At 37.9% G+C, this 21,506-nt stretch overlaps 1 protein-coding gene across 5 annotated transcripts in view; it reads left to right on the forward strand.

Annotated features, from left to right (window-relative positions):
• The window catches only part of GLT1D1 (glycosyltransferase 1 domain containing 1), a 51,382-nt gene that overhangs the window by 7,487 nt on the left and 22,389 nt on the right, over positions 1 to 21,506 (forward strand). For all 5 annotated transcript variants that reach the window (XR_007900046.1, XR_007900045.1, XR_007900047.1 and 2 more), the window contains exons 2-7: positions 667 to 815; positions 3,670 to 3,775; positions 8,110 to 8,161; positions 11,523 to 11,559; positions 12,595 to 12,651; positions 21,278 to 21,373. Coding sequence is in view for 2 of the 5 variants with exons in the window: in XM_051769055.1 (XP_051625015.1) it covers positions 667 to 815; positions 3,670 to 3,775; positions 8,110 to 8,161; positions 11,523 to 11,559; positions 12,595 to 12,651; positions 21,278 to 21,373 (497 nt within the window). In the remaining 3 variants the exon portion in view is untranslated. The remainder of the gene's footprint in view (positions 1 to 666; positions 816 to 3,669; positions 3,776 to 8,109; positions 8,162 to 11,522; positions 11,560 to 12,594; positions 12,652 to 21,277; positions 21,374 to 21,506) is intronic.

The raw sequence follows: 21,506 nt of genomic DNA on the forward strand, positions 1-21,506 counted from the left end.
CAAACAGGCTGTGAAGGTATTTGTGTAATTACTTTTGTGTAGTTTTTTGCTTATACTTCAATTATCCATTTGTTTTACAAATGGGTGAGTGAAGACAAGAGGCAATTAAACCCACAATCAAACAGAGAGGGAATACAATTCAGCTCTCTGGTTTTCTTCATGTATTCATTTTTTTTTTTGGATGTTCTGTAGTTTTAGTAGCATTGATTAGCTGGATGTATTTGTGCTTTCTTCACTTGGTGGCCTCTCTCCAGAACAAGGATCTGATAATCTCTAAGAACAAGGTCTAACACTCAATTCAAAAGGAGACTTTTCAACATAATAAGTTGAAGCTCAATCAGGAAAGATCCTGGTCATACTTAATTTCTGCTGATTTTCAAAGGTTATGTTGATGGGGCTTTGGCCTTGAAATGGATGCAAATTATGTTGCTTGGAAGTGTGCCTAAGGCTTTACAATGGTGAAGGTAAGAAACACTTTCCAGGAAAAAAATAAACAACTTTTTAAATTGCTCCATCATTGCTTGAACAAACCTAGCATGAAGTTGAATGTCAGAGCAAAGATTATTAAGGAGAAAGGTTTTGATTAAGCTTACTTGATATACTGCCATGCCTACAACATTGCTAAGTATAATTTTTATTCTTTTTCTCTTTGTTCCAATAATGAAGGAGTCATCTACATGCTGCAGGTCATATCTGTGTTCTTAAAAATGCTTTCCTGTATGAAAGTCCAGCTGAAATTGCCCATCTCACCTCCACAGACAAGTTTGATGCAGCCCTGGCCATTCATCTTTATAAAGGAGGCAGACTTCTGCAAGGTAATCCTCTTTCTATTTTCCAATAAAAATGCCTCTTAAAAAAGTACTGCAGGAGAAGAGAATGAATAGGAACATTTATAAGTGGCTGTAAATGTATAAACCCACACACAATGTCATTATTCTGTTTATCCACTTCAGCAAATGTTCAGAAATGCTGAACATCTTTCTCTGTGGGAGATCTGATCCAGAGAGGAGAGAACGAAATAGATGTACTTTAAAAGCACATAATGCATTTGGTAATTAAGTGCTTTAACTACACCAAGATAAGAGTGTTATATTAACATTAGGATACTCTCAGCAAGTGTGTTCTTTCAGAGGACAGTGGCTTGGCTAAGTATAGCTGAGGTCAAATGGAAGAAAGCAGAGAGGCTAATTTGATTTTTCTGCTCAAAAGTGAGTCAGGGTTTTAACTTTGCAGTATTGTCCCTGTCAGCCAACCCATGGGAGTCAAAATGTTATCAGACAAATAACAAAAGTTTCTGTCTGGCCACCTACAACCAAATTTAACCTGCCATTAATGATACACTAGGAACACCAGCTTTCAAAATTACACACTGTCACCTACTGAAATTGCAAATATGTATCAATTTCTGAGATCACCTTTGTATTATATCAATCTATTCACTTGAATAAAGGCTCATAATTTCATACTTCCATCAGATCTCAGTGCAAGTTCTGTTGTTAGTTTTCACCCTCCAGAAGTGCCCCTGCAGTTTGTGCTGGTGGGTTTTCAGAAAGCCTGAATTATCATGTCTGGCATGTTTCTGTTTCTTTTGTTACAATGGAGCTCTGATTTCAGATGGGACCCTACAATCCAAGATGATCTCTGCTAACATATGTATTAAGAGTTCTCTTACTGGAATAAAGAGATTTTTGACAAGACCTAGAATTATTTTGGAAGAGGCTTATGGAAAGTCTGAGAACTTCCTATTTTTTTTTTCTTTCTTTTGCTAAGGAACAAAAAATAAGGTTGAATTTTAAATGTTTATTGCAAAAGTGTATTGGAGTTTGACTTGCATAGCAGTACCTGAATGCTGTTGCTGTTTGCCTTTCAAAATCCCAAGTGACCTGCAAAGCCCAGTACTCAAATGATTTACAAAAACTCAGTAATTTAAATAAATCAGTCACACTGTTCCCAAAAGCATCTGCAGTAACTGTGAGAAAAATAAACCAGAAACCTGTGAAAGGCAAGACAGTAAGTAGTAAGGGTGCTGGGATGATCATGGTCAAAATGTAAAAGTTATGGAGGAAAAAAAGTGATTCAGGGGCCACTCCTGGTTCCTGTAACATTTAGAAATTTAGTCATACTACCACTGCTGCCACACTACCAATCTTTTGGGCCTCATCCTGGAAACTTTGTTTAAATGAGTGGGGATGTATGATCAACACATGTAATAGATGACATAGTAATTATTTGCTTTTTAAATTTATTAGAAAGGTAATACATATTTTATATTATATTACAGAAATTCAACCTCTCGAAGATTAGTGCTGTGGGGCTTTGATAGTGCACATTAATTCTCTTCACCTGCAAACATTAGAGTACAATATCTAGAAATGCCAAGGAAATTCTCTAAGTAGCCAGAATGGTAATTAGTCTTTCATTTGTTATGTTTGTTGTTTCATTTAGTAATGAGGAAATTAGCAATGCTAATAAATCCTCATCTTACAGCTCACTTAATTTTCAAATATAAATGTGAAACATAGACTACACTTTCAATCTTCATCAGCATATTTATTTTGTTTCCTTTTTTTTGGAAGATTTCCTTATTTGCTTGTTTTTAACCATGGATTTTAATCAGGAGAGTTCCCTGAATTAACCACCCCCACACCCCTAAGGAACTGTGGGTGTTTATAGGACCTGTCACCAAGAGTTTTTGCAGCCATGAACATTGAAGGTTGGTCATGTCTCAAAAGGAAGAACCTCCCTCAGCACAGGAACCTCTTCTTGGTCCAGTGACAGCAAATGAGAGAAAGCAAAGGACATTTTCTGCCTTTCTTGATACCCAGAGTGGGGTGTCAGTACAGATTAATTTATTCTGATGCCATGTGTCAAAACTAGGCTTTACCAAATGCAGACACCACTGGGATATATATGATTTTGTTGATGCTCTAAGGTTTGAGTGTTGATACAGTCTTGTGCACAGACTCCCACAGGCAGACACACCTTCCTCTACTTGTAGTGTTCTGAGCACTGTGAGGCTTCCTAAAACAACCTCCACAAATTGGGTGATCACGGGAGGTCTTGGTACCAATTATAAACACAGATCCATCTCTTTGGGACAGTGGTTTTGCTACAGGTTCATGATATGGTGCCTTATTTAATTTGGTGGCATTTTCCAATGGTGTGGCTCCATCTCTACCTCTTGTAGCAGTAAAATCAGCTTAAGAAGTCAATATTTAAAAAAATAATAATAATTTCAGTAACCAACTTTCCAAGGAGAGTTACCCAGACCACAGTATTGGTATGCTTGAGGGCACAGTGGCTGGGACTGGATACCTGGGACCAAACTTTGCAATCCTACATCTTTTTAACATGTGAATAACATTTGAAATATATGTGCTGTTTGGTAGGCTGCTAAGTTTAGAATCTAATTGATTGCTTTTAATAAGCATGGAAAAGGGAAATAAAATCTCATAGCTACACAACAGACTGTGAAAGTGCATAGATATTGTATGGGGGGTTTCAGTGCCAAACCCATAAAAATTCAAGTTTCTTCAAGTTTCCTTTTCAAACAGTTTTGCTTAAATACATGGTACAATATTATTAATGTACTTTTGCACTCTTACTATCCACTCCTACTCATTACCTTGACACGTGGGCCAGCTTCTCATTGTAGTCATTGCTTTGCAGGGAGCAGAATTCCTTTTGGAATCATCTTTGGTGGGACAGATGTAAATGAAGACGTCAAAAGTGAAGAGAAACATCGGGTAATGGGAGCAGTGCTAGAGGAAGCCAGGTAAGAGCATGTGTGGAAGACTGAGGAAAGGAAACTACATTTTTGTAGTGGCAGACCTTTTAGGAAGTGTTCCCTGAGTGCTTGGAATCACTGGGATGTGTAGGCCAGCAGACAAAGGCTAGACTGCTTGAAATCCCTATGATCTCTACATATTATGATTCAGTGATGAAAGTAGAACAGTTTCTTCATGAAATACAGTCTGTATGTAGTCTATCATTTAATCCTTTCATCATATTTGTCCATGGAAGACTTGGCAGAAGTAGGGCTAAAACTTGATCTCTTGGGTTGTAAATTTTCAAAAAGACTGAAATCCCATTAAAAGCTAATGAAATCTGGGCTAACTAATCCTCTGCTTTGTGTACTGAATCATAACTGTTGTCTAGAATAATAGAACTATGTGTGTGATGAGGATATAAAATTCTGAGGCAGGTGAAGGAAATGAGATGAATAGGAGCAAGAATACTCAACCTGGGATTTGGTAGCACATTGCTCTGTAAAATAATCTACCCTATGGGTAGACTCCTTAAAAAAATACACATCTAAGTATCTCCAACAATATCCATACAGTTCCCATTTGGACAGAGCTATTCTGACCATGAAATAACTCATATTTGGTATCTAAATAGTGAAGTTTTAGTAGTGGAGGTGCTTAATGGTGAATTAGTGGCAGAGGTATGATTTTTTAAATAATAAACATCTGCTAGTGATGGAGGTAAGAATATTCTCATTAATTCTTACTGCAGTAATATCAGGAGCCTAAACAAGGTTGGACCCTGTTTCCAGAAGTGCTGAATGTTGCTCCAAGTTGCTTTTTTTAAAAACATCTGTTTCTTAGTAAATTCTGGGTTAAGTTACATATATTCAAACATATAAAATATTCTATATTGGAACTAAACTAACATATATTAGGCATTAAGTGCTATCTGCACATACAGACCAGGGTTCTCAGCAGTTTGACTTAAGTGAGGTGACAACTAAAAATAACTGGCATTGTCCTGTTGCATCACAGAATCAAACCTGTTCTCAGAGCCCTCCCTCACACTTAGCTTATTGACAGAGGGCTTGATTGAAAAGGGGATCACTCAAGTATAAGGAGCTTTTGTTCTTTTTTTACCCCTGCTAATGCCATCCTTTCCCTGGATACTTTAAGCAAGTTCTCTCAATTTTTAGGTGAATTGACAAGGGAATATTTTCAGGGTGTTTTAAATCTGAAAAAGTTCTAGTGACATGTCACTGTAGTCACAAAATGTAGTTCTGGAAGTGATGAGAAATCAGAAGAAAGGTCTAAAAGCTAAAAAGGCTTTCAAGCATTTGTCATTGTTTCAACATCCCCAGAAAAGAAGTTTCCTTCTGCTTGATCCAGAGGTCTGTTGACTTCAGCAGTGTTTGATCATGCCCATGGTGGGCGAGTAAGCCCTTTTCTTCTTGGAAACTAAAGCATTTAATGTATGTAAAGCTTCCTTCAATAGTTAGCTTAAGTGTTATTAAGATGCAGGTTGAGGTTGTCACTGCATGTGTAGCCAGAGCAGTAGCTCACTGATGGCAGAGGTGACTCTGCTGCTCCCTGTCTTCCTCTCCTCCTCCTTTCTCTTGCTTGTGGCTGTGTGATCCACTCTTCCCTGTGCCAGGACTGGGCTGCTTTCTGAGCAGGTTTAGCTCACTAGATGACATCAAATTGGCTTTTTGTTTCCTGGGTTATTTTTCCACCCTTTTAATAAGAAAAGTCACCCTGTGGAAGGATGCGAGAAGGGCGTGTGTTTGATGGCACTTGAGTTGCACAAGGTGAGATAAAATTGAAGCCTCTGGATGTCTTATCATACCCAGTGGTACTGCTGGCCCACTTTCCCAAAGAGAGCTTAAACACCTGGCTGAACAGACGAGGGTACTCCCCGTTTATTCAGCACAGTACTCGAGCTAACCCAGAGAGCTGCAGCAGTTGAGTTGCAGGGGGGATTTGGGTTCAGGCAGAACCTGCAGCAGGCTTTCATCTCCTCATTTTATCTTTGCTAATACCACTCTATGTTCTGGCTGTTATTAGCTCACTTAATGCTGGCATGGATGTGCTGTTCTGTCTGTAGTGCCCTATAAAATGTGGTAAGTAAACAGACTTTTAAAGACAGCACTTAATCACACTCATGGAAAAATCATTAGGGCATGTTCTTACTTAGCGTGACTTGCAGTTGAAAGCAACTTAAGGTCCTGTTCAAGAGAAATTTATATACTTGTTTACTTTTGTTATCAGTCAATCAGAAGTTAATCTTTAAACAGGTCTGAAGGAACAGAGAAAGATATCTAATGTGTCAACTAAATTTCAGCACTGCACAAAATGAAAAATGTATAAAACCAGAGTCTCTGAGCGTGTCCATTTGATCCAGTTCTGTATTTAAAATACTGTCTGTCACAAATACAGCTAATACAGGTTATGGAAAAACTGTGCTTTACTGAAGGTTTTTTAATGATAATTAAGTTAGGAACCTGCAGTATGCTAATATCTTGAATTTCCTATGATGTTTCAAAATATATTACTGCATCATTATGCAGTTTACAATATTTTCTCTGCTATAGAAAAAGTAATTCAGTTTTCTAGAAGTTATTCTGAATGTGTCTCTTCTCCAGTCTCATCACTGGTATTATTCATTGCATAGTTATTAAAAGAAACATTGATTTTTTTCTTTCTTTATTGATTGCAGGGTTCTAAGCAGAAAGTATCATGAATTGTAGATTACTTGTCCAGTACAATATACCACCACATTCCATAAAACAAAGTATTGAACACTGTCTAGCTTTATGAGTGTTTCATTTTTAATCAAATTCCTCTAAATGGTGGTTGTACCCCTCTAGGGTATTTTTTCTATTGAACAGTGTTTTGTAGACTTAGGAGCAACATCTTTTTATGCTTGTTAATGTGATGTATTGAAAGTATAATTGCAAAATCTGGGAAGGGAGCACGTGCAACTTGACAAAACAAGCATTTGCAAAGGCTTTAATAACCTTAAAGCTGTCAAGTTGCATATGAGAAATTCATTGTAGTATCATAAAGCAGATACTGCAAAAAGAAAGTATGGGAAGAAGGTTTGTCTTGACAAACAAAAGTAGGAGTTATAGTTCAGCATTTATGTGACATCTAATGAATGACTGTGATTTCATGTCCTCAGATTATAATATAACATCTCCAATGGAAAAGCACTGTTCTGGTTGGGACTTTGTGTTGTGCTTTATTTCTAACCATTGAGGTGTTGGCTCAGGACAGAAACATTCATAAATTACATGAAAAAGAAACTCTGAGTCATAAGTTCAATATGTGATGACCTCTGTTTTATATTCAACATCTATACAAGTAATTAAAAACAGGAATTTTGCTAAGCAGACACACAGTTTCTCATATGAAGGAGGCATTAAAACATTCTGTCCCACAGGGTCCAATCAACACTAAAGTTCCATTTAAGAACATTCAAAACATGTGTTTATGTTTCATTGCAACTTAAAAGCTACATTAAAGCCCAGCATGATCTTAAGATCTCTTCTGAACAGGGATTCATTATTGACTCTGACTCCATTAAAATATCTCCTTTGACTTCTTGGCATTACAACAGGGTCCCAGTAATAACTGGGATAACTTGTTTATCTGGTATGCTTAGAAATCAGCCTTCTGTTGGCTGCAATGAGACACCTAATAATGAAAAGTGTTCCCATCAATGCTGCTCTTAAACGTTCTCTGACAGAACTCCTCTGTTATGTGGAATGATAGCCCACTGCACACATTTCTCAAAGACACCTAAGTTTGTTACTCATTGACAGCTTTGACTACTTAGAAATAAGGAGAGAACATTGGGGAAGGGTTTAAAAAAATCCCTCTGCTCATTTGAATTAAAGTCAGCTGCAGTGAGTTGGCCCTGGGTATTGTCCAACACCAGTTTGAAACAAGCTGCAGTTTGGCTCCCTCCTTATTTTGTGTTCTGGTTGTGAAGAGGGTTCCTGCACCTGCAGTGATGTAGGAACAGGAAATGCCAACTTCCTTCTGCAGCTCTGTACTCCATATATTAAACTAGATAATCTGGGGGATGTCCCCATTATTTGGGTTTTCTCTTACTTTGAGAAAACCTCACTTTACCTTCCCAAGAGCTCTGAGTTGTAAAGCCTCAAGAGCCATTTGTTTAACCACTATTTTCTGCTGAAACAAATTCAAAGCCTGCTTTCTGTCTTTCCATCTATGATAATGTTTATAAGCCTCTGATCTTTGTTCTTATAAAGATTTTTTTCTGAAGTACTTTTCTGTTTTTTTGTTTAAACACTTTAAGCAGATGATCCCAACTATTTTTTTTCCATTTAACTAGGTTTGCAGTGGCTTTCACAGTGGAAATGAAGGAACTGGCAGCAGCAGAGTGGGTATGTTTACATGATGATGGTAATGCTTAGGGTATCAGCAGCTATGCATTCTGCTAAAATGTTTTCTAAATAATGCTAAAGAATTGCAGTAATCTTCATATTTGCTATTCCTGTTTTTCCTTTCAGAGAAAGCATTTCATATTTATGTGCTTCGACAGGTCAAACAGATCTGGCATTTAAAAGCTGTTTATTATTTGAAAAGTGTATAGAGCATTTTAGCAAGTGCTTCTCTGTAACATTTAGAACTAATTATTACTGTTGTTATTGAGTTTCTCCTGATGCCATATTGTTTCTTTTGGCATCATTTAACAAACTTTCTGTTGCCAAAATTCCTCTAGACGGCATTAGTTATAATATAGAATTTTGAAGAATAATTTGAAAATACTTGTTTTGTCAACCCTGGAAATAGAATGAACTTCTTCAGGTGGGTGAACTGCAGGGGTGAATTTGAAGCTATGTTTTAGTAGGTCCCATCATTGCATCTGCTGCACTGCAAGTCCTCCTCAGACATTCAGTGTGATTATTTTTAGTATCTGTTTATTATTATCTGATTATTTATTATCTGATTATATTTAGCTCTTGTTTGAAAATAGATGGTCAACATTTCCACCTTTACCTGGTTGAGTTGATGGCAGGCTGCCAGTGGAGAAAATTGAGACAAATCCTTGAAGAAGTAGAAACTTAATGCTTGGTATCCCTTCAGTTCTAATTTGCATCATAATATAATCATTAATGCACCTTTGCCTACAAAATAATCACTTAGGGTGGAGCTTGCACAGCACAACAATTAAATATATAATGCTGTGTTTCAGCATTAATTGATTTTTAAAATCTATCTGCATTAAAAGGATACATGAGCAGACATAGGGTTTGGTATTTTATATTACAAATATAACTTGATTTTAATAGTTAATCCAATAAACTTCATGATGGGTAAATGTGAAAGGGCACAGCTTCTGTCATAGATCTTGAGCAAGAAAAGGACAAAAGTAAGAGGGTGTAAGAAGGAGAAACAAAACTGAAGTTTGAAATCCTTCCAAAGTCAGCACCTCAGATGTTTCTAGCACCAAACTTTGATTTTACCCAAACACCTTTGTGCTCTGGGCCTGTGAGACTCATTCAGTGTTTTGGAGGTCTGAGGCAGACAAGGACTTGGAGGCAAGTCTGTCAAGTCCTAAACTGAAATCCCACCTCCTGACCTGTATCTTAAATGCTGGGAGTTGGAGTTTCTGTTCCAGCTGCATCTTCATGTAAAGGGTGAGAGCAAAGGCCACATGTTTCCTTTCAAGCAGTGAAGAATAGGAATACATTTTTCCATACCTAGGTCATGGAATATTAACACTTTTTCCATATTAACTCACACTAATGTGAACTACATTATTCCTCTAATGTGTGCCTTGCTAGTTAAGAGAGTCAATTAAGAATTTTAATTACAAACATGTAAGCAGTTGCACTGTGCTCAAGGGCTGTATCTGCCACCAAATTCTCTTCTGTTACATTGGATGAATTACCTTTAATTATGAAGTACAGCATTCATAATAATCTGTACTCCAGGTGAGTCTGAGATACTGTAAAAGATCTTGTGCTTATGGTCAGTGTTTTATTTCAACAGCATAAAACTGGTGCATGAGAATTACCTAAGCCAGTTTTAGTAGCGTCCAATTTCATTTTCCATCCTCCTCAAGACCATTTAAACTGAAGAACAGAACAGAAAATTGATCTGTAAAGTGTGACTGCATCTCTACACCCTGGTACCCAGCATTCCTGCTATTTTCTTCCTGCTCATCCAAGCCCTGGCAGGGTTATATTTACTCACCATAAGCCATTTGGGGTCCAGCAGAGCATGAAACAAGACGCTTAACTTAAACTTATTTTTGAAACTTGGTGGTTTTAAGGAACTAAAGGCCTGCCTTCACCCACCTGAGTGTGAGGCAGAGCTGTGCAGTGTGCCAGCAGTGGGGGCAAGGCTGGCTCCAGCTGCCCTCTGCTCTTCCCACCTTCCATTTTGCTGGGTCCAAGTGCTGAATTTCAGCTCTCCCACTGCAAATTTAAATTCTGAAGTTGCCCTCCAGCTTGCTGTTTGCAAGGGGTTTCTTTTTATGACTGGAAGATCCAATATAATTTAAAATGTTACTTATTCATAAGGGAGGGAAGGTCCAATGTTAAGTAATAATTACAATTATGTAATAATGTATTAAACTCTTTTTATTATTTTTAAATCCTTTGAACACAAAAGCTAACATAGGTTCTGACAGATGAAGTCCATAGAACATCCTCAATCTCCCACTGTAGCATGAAGTGTTTTTTTCCCCTCCATTTCATTTTCATGTGTATTTTTCATGTAGTTTTTGTGACAAAGTTCACTCTGATTCTCAGAAACCACCTCCTTCCCATCTGTGAGCCTCTTGCTGGTCACTATTCACTTTTTAAATGATCTCTTTTCTTTCAATTCCTTTTTCCAGTTCATTTCCAGTAACTGTTATGACTGGGTAGGGACTGAAGGGGAGTCTCATAGGAGTGACAGGGGAAACCCAAAATGTTTGCAAGTTAAAAAAAATTGCTTCTGTGACTTCCTATTTTCTGAACTGACTGATCCAGGAATTGGTTGCTTAGCAGTTTGTTTCTGAATTAATTCTGTTTTCATTAAAAAAATACATTCCACGAATCCACAGTTGGAGTTATAGAAAGATATTAAAATAGGAAATTGCTTCTTTAATCACCTAAATTAAATAACTAGCAGAGTAACACTTCAGGAGTGACTTTGGAAGTGTAGTAATTACCTCTTTTACTATAGCTATTTTAAAGTAATTTATTTTGCAATTTCTGTTTGTGAATGTTCTGCAATAACTACTAGTTGTCAGTTTTCCTGTATAGGCAAGTCTACATATATTTGACAGCAGTTTCTGAAACTGATAGCTTTAAAAATTTTATTGTGGATAAATGAAGACTGTGTTTTCAAAACCAGTCTTTCAAGGCTGATATTTTTTGAGGGGAACTAGGGCTGATTTTCAACTAGTTGCAAATCGTTTTATTCTGTATTTCAATTTTCTATGCAATAAGCAGGATAATGATCATAAGAAAGGACACAGGGATAAATTAATATATATGTTTGTACTAACTCGGTCCTTGTGTTAATTGCGAAATTGATTCTGTAAATGTTCATAGTAAATATAAGTTACATTGCTTGACTTAGCTTTTGGTTTTACATAAATGTATCTTCCTAATAGTCTGGTTTGAGTTTTGGCAGTCAAAAGAAAATCACACTGACATGTATTTGTTATACTAGTCAGGTTTTTTGAAGTTTGAACAGATATTTTATGTTGAACTGTGAAAGTTACTTTTCTTCTCCTTCTCTTTAAAGCCAGAGGCGAGGAAGAAAATATATGTCCAGACTCAAGGTGAGAGTTTTGAAATGCTCAGTAAGGCATTCAATGGATTGGAATCGTGTTTAGTACCTGTATGTTTATGTGTCTGCCTTCTTTGCCCCAGAAATATTTTGCTGAAGTGGGTGTGGGGTTTGAAGTCCTGACTCCTCTGGAGTTGAGCTTTTTGCCGTTGATATTGAGGCAGTATTTGGGGCTCAGCCTAAATTTTCAACTCAGTGCTTTTAAAAAAAGCTTTCCCAGATGCCTTACAGCAGGAATTGAAAAATTAGGTGACACCTAAGGTAACACTGAGCTATTTCCAAAGTCTACAGGAGTTTTTATGCTGAATAATTATTCTCTGAAACTCCAAATTCCTTTAAATGCTTTGAGTTTCCCACATAATGACACCCCACAAATGTCTAATCCAAAGTATATTAATTCAGTGATTAGTCTAGGGAACAGTCAGCTCAGTATTTTAGGTGTGATTACTTAAGCTGCAGCTTCTAATTTTATTTATCTAAAAATAACTCTCTGTGGATTCCAAAATTCATTCCATTTTGCATATTTCACTTTCAAAGAAAAGAAAATTCTTTTCAAAACTCTAATGTTGAAATAATTCATTGTGAAGCCTATTTAGCCCATGTTTAGTCTGTATTTAAGCCTCCTGTGAGGTAATAATTAACCTAGAGATTAAATCTTTTATGTTAAGGACTTTGGGTCTCAGCCTGCCCTGTGTCTGTTTGGGAGTAATGTGCTCCCTCTGATGATGTTGTCTCACATGTAGATTTTAAAAGGCCAAATTTAGCATGGTTGGGTTGCTAAAGAAGTTCATGTACTGTGTGATTGTGCAAAAATTCCAGCTGAATTTCAGTCTGATGCCCATGGAAGGATTGTACAGGCAACCTGGCAAGGTTGGGATGAGAAAAGCTCGGGATGGGAACAGCTGTGTATGCAATTCAGTGTGCTTGACAGAAATACTGTTTTCTTAGACCTGAAGGCTTCAAGAACCACGGTTCAGCCACCCAGGGGTCATCAAATATATGACTTGTCTTTTTTTTTTTAACACAGGAATTAAGACAACCCCCAGTGAAACATTTGACTGGTACAGATTTCTAGAACGTGCAGGTAAAATTCACTTTTTTCTGTGTCCACTGTATTTATTCTTAGTAGGTGTCAAGGATGACAGAAACTTAGAATGTAAAGTTTAACTAATTATGTAATAGAATGGACTTAATCATATGAAAAATGGCAGAATATCAATCAGGATTAATCTGGTCAGTAAACTGCCCAGACTACCTCCAAATTTCTGGTCTGGCCAGGGTTAAACTGCACCAAAAATGGTCACAACATATGGGTCAGTGTCCCTTAAAGGTTAACTTAAACCAAAGCATCAATACCTGAGCATGAGGTGCTTTATCTGTGGGATAGAAACTGGGGATACCACTTGCAGAAGAGAGGGTAAGGTGACAAACTGCTGAAAAAGGGAAGTGTGTGTTGATGTTTTATAATTTGGTCTTGGTCTAGAGCCTGTCTCTGTTCTCACCAGAGTAATGGTGTGTAAGGCACATGTCCTAATTTAAACCACCTGATCTGGGCAATTCTTTAATTGCTTCAGCTGCCTTTCCCCCCAAAGAATAATTTATAGGCATTTTCCTGTGGTAAAAATGTTTCAATATTATATTCATCACTCTGATCTCTGATAGTACAGCTGTTCCCTCTGTTACAAATGAATCCTCACCAGTCAATGGCATTATCACACCAGTAACTGGGTGCCATTAGTCAAAGCCAGTGTCAATTTTAAATTGAGCAGTGTGAGGGTATTTTGTTCTCAGTAAATCACAGCACACAAGCACAGTGCCACTAAGATTAATAATTTTCTGAAGTGAAATGATTTGTCACTTTCTAGCTCAGCCTTAGTGTTGATTTGATCTCTTGTCCAACCGTTTTATGATTAAATGAGCAGTCAACAGATTGAGGAGGGGGAAGCTCCCCCTGAAGTGAATTTCTAATATATTAGAGACAGTTTTTTGCCTAATGTGTACTAATGCAAAAGTGCAAAATAATTCATAAAGTACATGAAAAGCAAACTAAAATGTGACTCTAACATCTGTGCCTCTTAAATAATAACTTGAAAACTGGCATCAGATTATTCAGTATTGGTTTTATGGACTGTTTCATCTCATTTATCTTCTCAGCCTTGTCTCTGTGTCCATCTCTGGTGGCAGCCTCCACTTTCCACTTCTTTTAATATTGCACATGGAAGCAAGTTTTTTTTTTTTTGGCTGTACCTTTGCACTTTCCATGGACTAATTAGGATTTCCCACTGAATTGCTTTTCTGGGGATTTGCAGTTTCAAAGGGTTTAAAATTCTACTAAACTTGGAGCAATCAGTAGAAAACTATCAAAAATAGAAGGCAGTTTTGCTCAGAAGAATGTGATGTTGATAGTGTGGGCTTGCACAATGAAGTGCATTTGAGAACATCCCGAGCTTTTATGCAGATAAAACTGTCCAATCTTGTTCAGCTCATGGCATTGATGATCTCTTTTTTAAGACTTTTTTCATGAAGTTCTATTCCATACCTGAAGGCACTTAATGATTTTTTGTGGGGGAGATATTTCTCCTGATAACTCCTGCCTGTATCTTTAGCAGTATCCTCCAAGATCTGTCAAATTCAGGATTCCCAGGCCTGAATGTAAAGAAAGAGCACATGCCCTACAGTGGAAATTATAATCCATTTGAGGCATCACTCTTAAACATCCTTGGTGTTCAGTCCATATATTGTCAAGTTACTCCTTCAAATGAAACAGGCTCTTCAGAATCCTTCGAGGCTTTTTTCCATAGGACACACTTCTTATGAATATTCTTTGTAGTGATTTTTTTTCAGTCATAGGAAACATATGCTCGTGTCAAATATAACACCAGTACATAAACAGATTTAAGTGAGTGGCAGAATGCATCACATACATTTTACAATGGGACACTTCCAGCTCCCAAATGTGGCTGGTACTGAACCAAAATCTAAGGAATCCCAGATTTTTGTACATTCCCTTTGATAGTTTGGGTATAACATAAAGAGCAGTTGCCTCACACAAATGGAAACAGTGCTGTTGGAAGGGTTTTTTTTTTCATGTTATTACAGGTGCAGAACAATCTCAGTACAAAAATCATAGGATTAGTATTATTTTCATAATCTGAGCAGTAGAGCTGCAGAGGTGATGCTGGTGTTGTGTTAGTTTCTATCTGTTAGCTGCAGTATTTTCAGTGGCTGGTTACTAACATTTATTGGCTAAACCTACAAAAAATAAAGGCTTTTAAATTTAATTGGCACTCTGGTTAGTGGTCAGTGTCGCAGCTTATGTTGAGGAGAGACTGCAAGCAGCAGTAGTCAAACCAAAAAGCTGCACCAAGTGCAGACTTCAACACAGACTTCAAGAAAACAACATTTTCAGTATATTTAGTACCTCAGACTATTTAAGGAAGTATTACTGCCTGTGTCAGTCTGGAGATCAGACCAGATGATCAAAATGTTTTTCTCTGACCTTACAATACAGGAATCTCTATGCAGCATAATCAGGTTGATGGCAATTTTAGAAGCCTATCTATAGACTTGAGAGAGCCAGTGAAATTTCAGGCTTTTGCTGTAAATTGATTGACAGAAAATGACAGGAGAGTCTAAGAAAATGTGAAACCTGAGGCTGATCTTCTCTAACAGCTCAGCTCAAGGATGGAGCAGAGCTGCCTGAGATCAGAGACAGGCTTGATGGCATCATCCTGGGATGAAAAGCTCCTTTTGATTTCAGTGGAATGTGGCTGAAGCTTGGAAGATGTAGACCCTAATAAACACTTAGGCATCATGTGATTAGATGTGGATAACTAAGAATTCCAAACTAATGAACTGAGAAAACCCATTTACCCAATAGATAAGACTTAAAACTGGTTTCATGGAAGGTGACATAGTATGATGGAATCACATGCTGATTGCAGCATCAAATACAATATGCAACATGCTCTTGTAGTTTGATTTTTCTGCTCTCTTGTAGTTTCTGTTTCATAGCACAGCTATTTTCAGAGCTGGAAAAGTTTACATAACCTGCCATGACCAGACAGAGGCATTATATTTTCCTAAAGCTGTGCTGGAAAGAAAGACCCACATAAGAAAAACTATATAATAAAAGTTTGTGCAGATATGTAGCTGACCATAGTAAAAAATTGTATGATAGCAGCCATGAACTGGGTTCCCTAACTGATCTGAAACCATAGGGCTTTTTTGTTGTCTGATCTGTTAAAAATAATGAGAAACAGGGAAAAAAAGGATTGATTTGAGAATTTTGCAGTCTAATTTTTCTGGGTTAGTAGCTTGCCCCTGGAAGTTTACAGGTTCATTTAATTTCTCCTGTCTTCACAAACATATCAGCAACTCTAGCAATTATTCACTATTGACTGTGAATAGCAGTGTAAACACTTCAGATAAAGTTATTGCCTCCGCTTCCCCTTAGTTTCTGAGAAACAAATTGCTTTGTAAAATAAAAGCTCAACTTCATGACACGGTAATAAATGTTTGAGATCTGCAGGTGGTAAAGTATGTTGCTGAAATAAGGACTAATTGGGCTAATAATTGTCAAACCTCTGTGCCATCAGTGGCTTCAATTAAGCTTCAGAGTCAATATAAAGCAAGAGGGCCTGTCAAAGCTGAACTGCAGTGGGACAGCACCATGTCAAACAAGCTGGAAAACTTGGCTTGGTTCTAATATTTGACTCATGAAAGAGATACAAAATCAAACTCTTGGTGCCAAGAGACTAAAAGAGCTAATATGTGGTATTTCTGCTGTGTGTAGGGAGATGAACTTCAGAAAAAGCTATCAATGGAAAGATTTAGAGTATCAAAGATTCATGCCAGAGTTGGACAAGTTTATCCATGTTTCAAACTCAAGAAAATAAAATCACCATCTTAGAGACTGAAATTTCAGCAATAAACCCGTGGATTTCCTTTTCTAGGAGATCAGTCAATACTTTCAGATGCTCAGGAGGTGGATAAATGAAATATTTTCAAGAGGAGTAAGAGACCTGCTGGGGTTCAAAGTGAACAGACAGCAAAATGAGAAAGGGTGTTTACCCTCACCATCTCATCATGGCTTAGATTTTGTTTCTGCCCAAAACCAAAAATGGATGACTAAGCCCAAATAATATGGACTTAATGTTGCTCTCTGAAGGTCTGTAGAACACAACAGTGGACTGAAATCAGGGGTTGGAAAATTAATTTTTAAATCTGCTTCTTTACCTCTCAGCAAGATAATACTTGATATTATTCATTCACTTAGAGGCCTGCAGCTTTCAGTAAGATTAAAGATTTGCAGGAAGACATTTATTTTTATTGCACATCTGTGACTACTACATTTTTTTCCCGATGGGACCTAAAGGGATGGAGTTAAATGAATCTACTCTTGCAAAATCTGTTTGGATAACACTTGTACTTATTCTTGCCTTTCTTAGGAAAACAGTGTTCTTACTAATGCTTCAGAAATTATTTAGGCTTTTGTGTTAGCTGTCTGTGTTCATGTTTTGCTATCCTGGCATCTAAGTGCAAGTGTTTAAAATGGCCAAAGTGTAAACTATCATAGAGTGTTATAATTCTCTTCTCCCAAGTAACAAGCGATAGGACAAGAGGAAATGGCCTCAAGTTGTGCCAGGGGAGGTTTAGGTTGGATACAAGGAAAAACTTCTTCACCTAAAGGGCTGTCAAGCCCTGAAACAGGCTGCCCAGGGCAGTGATGGAGTGACCATCCCTGGAGGTATTTAAAAGATGTGTAGATGTGGCTCTTGAGGACAGGGTTTGGTGGTGGGCTTGGCAGTGCTGGGGTAATGGTTGGACTCAGTGGTCTTAGAGGGCTTTTCCAACCTAAATGATTCCATGATTCTGTGTAAAATAGTTGCTATGACAAACAGTTGCATTATGAAAATGTTTTCCTGTTTTCCACTTTTGATGTACTCCATTCTCTCACTGTCTTGCATCAGAACAGCTTCCCAAGAGTTAAACCCAGTCTCATTGCTTTATGTCAAGCAATTATTAAACCTGCTTGCAGGTGAATGGGTTAGTCTGGATGGATAAGTCTAGATTTGACAAACTTTCTCTAGGCCACACTGTGACTCAGAATCAGTGTCAGCAGGAGAACATGAATCCTGAGCATTAATCACATTTCATCTACCAGCCAATATATTTTGTGCACTGTCAACAAACCCCCTGGCACAGCAGCTGGACACCCTTTGGTCATGCAATTGCACTCGGAAATTTTCAGAGCCAGGGCTGGGTTGCTGTGTTTCAATTTTGAGCAGCAGGACACCACCTCTGGCCCCCATGGGGCAGGAGCTGCCTGACCGTGGGAGCTCCACGTCGATCGCTGTCCTTTCGTCTCCCGCGGTTCCTCTGGGACATCCCTATGGTCCTGTGGGACAAACTGGGACAGCACAGGAGAGGAATGGGGCTGAACACTCCTATCAGTCACTGTCCTTTTTTGACCTCTCACATCTTGCTAAACTGGTGACCTGCTAAGCAGGCTCAAGGCTTGCTGTGGCTGGTTTTTAGAGCTGAAGCCGATGTAAGAAATCAGACCACAGACAAACACTGACAACACGTTTAAAGGAGCATCTCCTACTGACTTTAAACAGCTATTTTTGACACTGACAGAGATGTTGATTAGGGTGGCAGGGTTTTACTTGCACTTAGTGTAGAGTGATTCTGAAGGATGGCTGGAAAACATCCACCATGCAGTCTTTTTGCCTTTTTTTTTCCCCTTTTTTTTTTAAACCAGGGATTATGCAGAAATCTTTCCGTTTTGTGTTTCTTTGTTAAGCAAACAGAAAGGTACATGAGGGAAGAGGTAATGAAACACAGCGTGCTGTTGGAAATCTTGGCTTTTGTATCACTAACAGAAACAGAGAAACAGACACAAAGATCTGTTTGTTTTTTGGGTGTTCTCCTGTCAGTCAAACAAGGCAGTGACACGGTGGATGTATCAGAAGAGCACATCAGTAGATTGTGCCATATTGATGTGCTTCCATGTCAGAATCACACAGGGTGGTAGTGTCTTGTTCCAGATTAAGCAGCAAAAGGCAGAATGATAGCAAAAAGTCACATACTGAAAGGCTTGTTCAAGCTCAAGGAAGAAATAAAAATGTCTTGTTTCAAAAACCAGTTTTCGCCCAACTGATGGCTATAGCTGGTAAAGGCACCTATTGCACTTCTTCTCTTCATATGTTCCCCTGTTCAGCATTTTTGAGAGGACAAAGTGTACTGAAGTGATTTCAGACTTGTACAAATGGCTGTTTGTTGGGGTGTTTTTCCCAGCAGGGTTGGGAGCAAGGATTGAGAAAGCCACAGGTGGGGAAAAAACACCGATGCAGGGGCAGCTTGATGTGAGAATTTAACCAGAAAGCAAACAAGTTACACAAGTGCTGCTGAGGTTTGATCTTAAGTAGGCAGAGAATGAGCAAACTCCCAGCACTGTAAGCAGGTAATGCAGCCTTCTCAGGGATGGTTTATGTGCTTTGAGTGGACTGAGTGGGGAAAGTCTGCCTGCAAAAATGGATTAGGTGATGGCTAAGACCTACAGCAGACAATGAAATAAAACTACAGCAGGTTCTCCCTTCTCTACATCGAGTGGCAGAGGCAAATCCTTTTTGACTAACCCTTTTATGACAATTTTTAGAAATGCCTTGTAGGATCCAGTCTGGAGTCCAGTGTACCCAAGAGATGCTATTTCAGAGAAAAGTGCATAACATTTCCTGATAGACACATAAGGCTTGTAAAATTGCATCATGAAGGGGATACTCTGCTGTGAGAGTGGTGAATGCCTTTTCAAAATAATAGAGGTCAACTGAGTGAGCTACTTGCATTAATAAATATTATTTTAGGTAATATCACATGTGAAATTAGACTGTTATTGATGAGGAGTACCTTTGAATGGCACAGGAATGGAATGGAAAAATCTGAATGCCTGTGGGGCCAGTGTCCTGTTTCTCTTTTGGGTGAAGGTTTTCATACAGGGCAGAATGGCAGTCAGGACTGCACAGAACTGGTCTATTAGGGCTTTTAACCTTTATCTCATAAAATTAAAAGGCTGAAAGCTTTAAGACAGAAACAAAAAGATGTTAAGAGATAAAAAGAAGCAGTTAGTTGGAGAGTAAAATCCCACAGTCTCTATGTGACAACAGGAAGATCTGATTTCTCACTCCTGTCTGACTGAGCTTCCAGCATTAACTTTAAGTTTTATTCCTAAATAACCAGAGTTCAACATCAGCAGATGGGAGTTCATAATTTAAAATGAAGATTTGTGCCTTATGGATAGTTAAAATGCAGTCTGAATTTTGCTAACACTTTTTAGTAATTTGTTTTGTGTGAGTTTATGTCATAAATTGAAAACACTGCTGCATGTCTTAAAACCAAACAGTATTAATGGCCCATTGCACCAGAAGAATGGCTTTTTCAATCCAAATGTTTATGTATTATAAATTACAAATTATTTCTTGGTCCAATAACCTGTAAAATGTTATTTACTATGTCTGCTGCAGACACTTTTGACAATTCAAGTTATTTAAGTTGAATGAAGCAGACTCAGTAATGAACAGGACTGTGACAGGGAGAATTTAAACGTTCCTAAACTGGATTTTAAATTTAAAAGCAGTAGCTTTCTGACCATGCAAACAGAGCCTTGAAGTCCCATAAACTGCCTGCTGCTGAAGAGCAGCAGTTTGATGCTCCTTGAAGAACTGCCTGTGTTGGGTAATACAAGTCTCCCATCCTTGCCACGAGCTCAGTGAGTAGGTGAACTGAAGGACAGCAAACTGATTTGTTCAGTACAATAAATCAAATATGAACATTTCAGCCCCTCTAGTGTTCATTAAATTATGTCGTGGTTATTTCTGTTCATTCAGCAATTTTTGAATTATGTTGTTTTATCATAAACACATTTTACCCAAGTTCATCACCTAGTGACCCTTCTCCAGAAGCAGCTTCTAAATTAATTGTGCTGTCATAGAGCCAGTGGCAACTGCAATGTCATACATCAGATCTTCTTTTTCTAATATAGCCTACACAATTATTTTGTGGGTTGTTGCTGTGTATTTGCAAGGGAGATTTTTCAATGTTAAAAGCTCCCGTGTTGAGGGGTTCCCCCCCCCCAAGTTATCTTTTCATTTTTGTCTTAGCAATTAGTTAAAAATAAATGCTTTGCAATAATTTCTAGTTAACTATTCTGTAGCAGTGCTGACATATTGGGGATGGAAAACTATGGGACATTACCTGCTCTTTAACAACAAAAAGTGCAGGATCCAGAGCTCTAAGCCCTGCAGCCATTGATTACCTAAACCTCACAATCTCCTTGAAATAGGAGGTGAGTTATTATATGGATGCACATTTATTTTACTTATGGGTAGAAATATTGATAAACACAGAGAGTTGTTTAGTTGCCAGGTCAGTCAAAGCTGGAATTTGGTGTCCAGGAATACCAGCCAGCAGATTTTTCTCCAAGTTCTGCACATTCCTTGCCTCTGGAAATAAACTCCCTATAAAATTATGTTTTCCATTGGGGTGATCTGAGGATTGATGCAAGAGCAAGAACCAGAGGGAACAATAATGGCAATTTTTCAGAATCCACCCCATTTCTGCTCATTCTCTGTTGTGTGCTCATTCATGGAATAGTTTGGAGTGTTCAGCTTTTTTATCTGCATTCAGACCTTTAAAATTATTTGTTGCAGACATTCCTACAGATACAGACCGTTTACATCTGTTTCTTTTGATATGTGGACTTCGAAGAGTAAAAGACCCTCTCTATTTAGTAGAAGTTTTTTCTGGTAAGTGCTGGCTATTTGAATACCCAGTTTTGTTTTGTCACTGCCTTCAGACGCATTTCTTTTATGTTTGTAAGTTTGAGGTGGTTTATTTGTTGCAGAAAACTTCATGATATATTTACATTTGCAAAAAAAA

Source organism: Manacus candei, unplaced genomic scaffold (assembly GCF_025592945.1).
Source record: "Manacus candei isolate 608988 ecotype Guabito, Panama unplaced genomic scaffold, ASM2559294v1 h1tg000103l, whole genome shotgun sequence".
NCBI lineage: Eukaryota > Metazoa > Chordata > Aves > Passeriformes > Pipridae > Manacus > Manacus candei.